Below are 3,605 nucleotides of genomic sequence, written 5' to 3' on the forward strand. Positions count from 1 at the left end.
TTATCTCTCATGGAAAATGAAATGTTGATTTTGAGCTGTTCAATTCAACATTGTTTAACTAACAGAGCTCCAGTTAAAGGAACTAAATGAATAGAATTTGCATGTATTTGTACATGTATATATTTTGAAAAATGTGTTTGTCCATGTTGTAATGTGAAAAATAGAAAAATAGAAAAAAATATTAAGAGAAAAAGATATCAATTTTATCAATTTTATTATGTTGTCCAAAACCTAACCCTTAACCCTATATTTTCAAAACATTTATAAATGGTTAATTGTATAACTTAATGAAAAGTCAACATTAAATATATGCACTATATTTCTAATGAAGTTTACAGTGATAATGAATACACACAATTCACATTTAATGCATAATACATTAATTAATGAATTTACATAGTGCAAAGTTTTAAATACACAATAAACTGTCATGATCACACATCCACTACAAATTGGACCAGATCCACCTAAGACAAAATATACTTTAGAAGCAGAGCTCATATTGTGATTATTATTTATTTTAAAATGCTTTTGTCTGTACCAAAACACCAAGAAGCAAAACAACATCATCAAAATATTTTTTTTACATTTTTTTCATACATCCAAGTTTATTGATGCTACACAGCAATATACATCGTAGGTCTGTGTCAGAGACTCCTAATCGATACATGCTGAGCCTAGATTCTTCATTACAATAGTTTAATCTCTGTGAAGAATGAGAAAAAAATTTTGAATACGCTTCAGTAGGGCCTCAAGGAACTCATACTGAACAGCCTTAAGTCCCATGATACCTGCAGCCTCCACCTCCTTGTACATGGCATCTGTGTAGTGCTTGCCCCCATTTGCTGCCACCATGTCATCAATCTTGTTGACCAGCTCCACCACCTGCGTTCTGTCTTTGCTGGTGTTTTCAAAGATGTGGAACCTGTTTCCACAGCTTTGGATGATGCGGCGAAGTCCTTCCTCAGCTTCACGTACGTACTCCTGTATGGTCATGTCACCAAGATCACCACCGCGAGTGAACAGCACGATCATGTGCTGATTTGCAGCCTGGCCAAACAGCTCCTGCAGGGCTTCCACTGAGTTTTTCTCTTCTTTGGTGAATCGACCCACTTGGATGACCAACAGGAACACATGAGGACCGGGACAGGAGACTTCAACACAACGCACAATTTCTCTTTTGATGAACTCATTTGATTTTGCAGTGTCCAGGATCCCTGGTGTGTCTACAACACTAACTACCCTGTTACCCCACTGAGTCACACCTTTCTGACAGACCTCAGTCACTGACCGTGATAAAGGAGAAGATCTGAAATATCTGTCTCCCAGAATGGTGTTTCCAACAGCACTCTTACCCACACCGGTCTTTCCAAGCATCACAATCCTCAAATCAGGACCTGAAACACAAATTACAACCTTGATTTAACCTGTATACACAACAAAAAACAATCATACAGACAGAAGATTAACTTTGAGTCTTACCTGCTGGAAATTTAGCCATCTTAATGTCACTGTTTTCACTGCACGTGTGAGCGAGAAGAATGTTAAAGCTTCTTTTCAACACATGGTTTATTTATAGCTCCACAGCTGACACACCTCCAGCATTTGCATAACAGGTACATATAATAAAGAGAGAGCGCAGCACAGCCTGCAGAAGACACCGTGCAGAGTTTTGACACACCAGACTAATGAAATATGTCTGAAGGTAAGTTTATTTGAAAAGGTTTCTTTGCTTATAGCTGTTTTTTTTTAACAGTTTTAATGATTGAATTTTGTAGCAGTAGAGAGAAAATGTTGCTCTTAAACAGTGTCAGAGAAAAAGGATTTTGTGTTTGTTCACAGACAAAATTTCAGTCGTCATCCTGGGAAATGGGAAGTCTTTGAAGAAAGCGTTAATAACCAACATCCTGGAAGATGACATATCTGTGCTATCCACAAGAAAGATTCTAACAAAAACCAAGATATATGAAAACGAGACATATGTTTTCACATGCATGCCAGATTTGGACGTGCAATGTGATGACATAAAACAACAATTTGCTATGAATCCAGACCCTGACATGTGTTTGTTGGTGGTAAGATGTGACTTTTCAGTAGAAAATGTGTGGAATCAGATAGAATATCTGAGCAAGAAAAGTGGAACACCTACAGATACATTCACAGTTGTGCTGCCTTTGAGTTCTAAACCTACAGAGTACCCATTCGTACCCATTCAAGAATATGACCATGGAGCAGCTTTACAGAGAACTGCCTTACAAACAGCGGGGTTAAGTCATAAGAGGTAAACCTAAAAAATCAGTAACATATAATGAATATTTATGATATCACATAAGTTTGCATAAGAAGAACAGTGTTTTATTTAATCTGAGTAATCATATTAATTCATTAGTTATTAGGTTTATTATTATTATATATATATATTGTAATGTTTCAAACATAATAGATCTTTTGCCCAAAAAACAAAGTTTCCTGGTGAGTTAATTTAGTTCTGTTATATTACAGGTCTGCTGCAGATCCCCAATCTATGACAGCTTTGGGAGACCTCAGCTTAAATTCATGTTTAAGAAGCAAACATGAATGGATGGAAGGCAAGACTCAGCTTTATCAGCAGTATCTCACAATATTGTCGTGTTCTGTGTGTGGATGTGTATGTCAAAAACATTTCTTTAGCCTTTTTATAAAAGTGGCAGATGTAACAAAGAGCCCTACACTATCCCCGTACATAGTTTCAAATGTGGGACATTTTTTGAAATTTTTATCTCTATTATTAACATTTTTTTTTTTACTTTTTATCTAATCAGGAAGTTAAAATATTGAGATAAAGAGTCTCTTGTGCAGGAATAGCATGGTGTAATTATGCGAACTGCATGCAGATATAATTATGTGTATACTTAAATGCGTATTTAACTGTTCAGATAAAAGTCTTGTAAGTGTTTTAGCTGTAGATGATTATTCTTCAGATCTGGAAAGAATATTTATTTCTATTTCACTGTCACTTATTTTTGTTCTTCATTGACACAGAAAATCACTTTGATACCAAAGTGAACCTAGTTCTTCTGGGAATGACCGGTACGGGAAAGAGTGCCAGTGGAAACACCATCCTCGGAAAGAAATTCTTCAAGTGTAAGCCGAGTACAAAGCCGGTCACCACAGAGTGCCAAAGGGCAGAATCAAAGATAAATGGCATACATGTACGTGTCATTGATAACCCAGACATCTTTGATGATGACATCAACCCACGAGTTTGGGACACACATGTAAAAAAGTGCAAACAGCTTTGTGAGTCAGAACCATGTGTGTATTTACTTGTGATGCAAGCAAGCAGATTTACAGATGGTGAGAGAAACATAATAGAAAAGCTAGAAAAAGCTTTTGCAAGCAAAGTTAGAAAACAAACAATCATCCTGTTCACCAGAGGAGACGACCTGCACTGTGCAAACATTAAGCTGGAGGATTTTCTTCACTCCTGCCAACCTGGTCTGAAAGAAATAATTCAGAAGTGTGACAACAGGTGTGTTGTTTTTGAGAACAGCAGGCCAACATCACATCAAGTGGCAATTTTAATGGAGAAAGTGATCAGGATGATCCAAGAACAGCAGCAATGA

The 3,605-nt window shown here is 36.6% G+C and overlaps 2 protein-coding genes across 2 annotated transcripts; one reads left to right on the forward strand and one right to left on the reverse strand.

Annotated features, from left to right (window-relative positions):
• Nucleotides 1–699: 699 nt before the first annotated feature.
• On the reverse strand, nt 700–1,501 carry LOC146567849 (GTPase IMAP family member 7-like). Its single transcript, XM_085285999.1, has 2 exons — nt 1,483–1,501; nt 700–1,397 (listed from the first exon to the last, which is right to left on the reverse strand). The coding sequence occupies exons 1-2, from the start codon at nt 1,499–1,501 to the stop codon at nt 700–702; spliced, it is 717 nt and encodes a 238-aa protein (XP_085142125.1).
• Nucleotides 1,502–1,695: 194 nt separating this feature from the next.
• LOC146567850 (GTPase IMAP family member 7-like) lies at nt 1,696–3,605 on the forward strand. The gene is made up of 2 exons (XM_085285877.1): nt 1,696–1,705; nt 3,022–3,605. The coding sequence occupies exons 1-2, from the start codon at nt 1,696–1,698 to the stop codon at nt 3,603–3,605; spliced, it is 594 nt and encodes a 197-aa protein (XP_085142003.1).

Source organism: Mchenga conophoros, linkage group LG9 (genome assembly GCF_057382185.1).
Source record: "Mchenga conophoros isolate Kocher_MC1m ecotype Shallow Benthic linkage group LG9, M_conophoros_male_GT1.1, whole genome shotgun sequence".
Taxonomy (NCBI): domain Eukaryota; kingdom Metazoa; phylum Chordata; class Actinopteri; order Cichliformes; family Cichlidae; genus Mchenga; species Mchenga conophoros.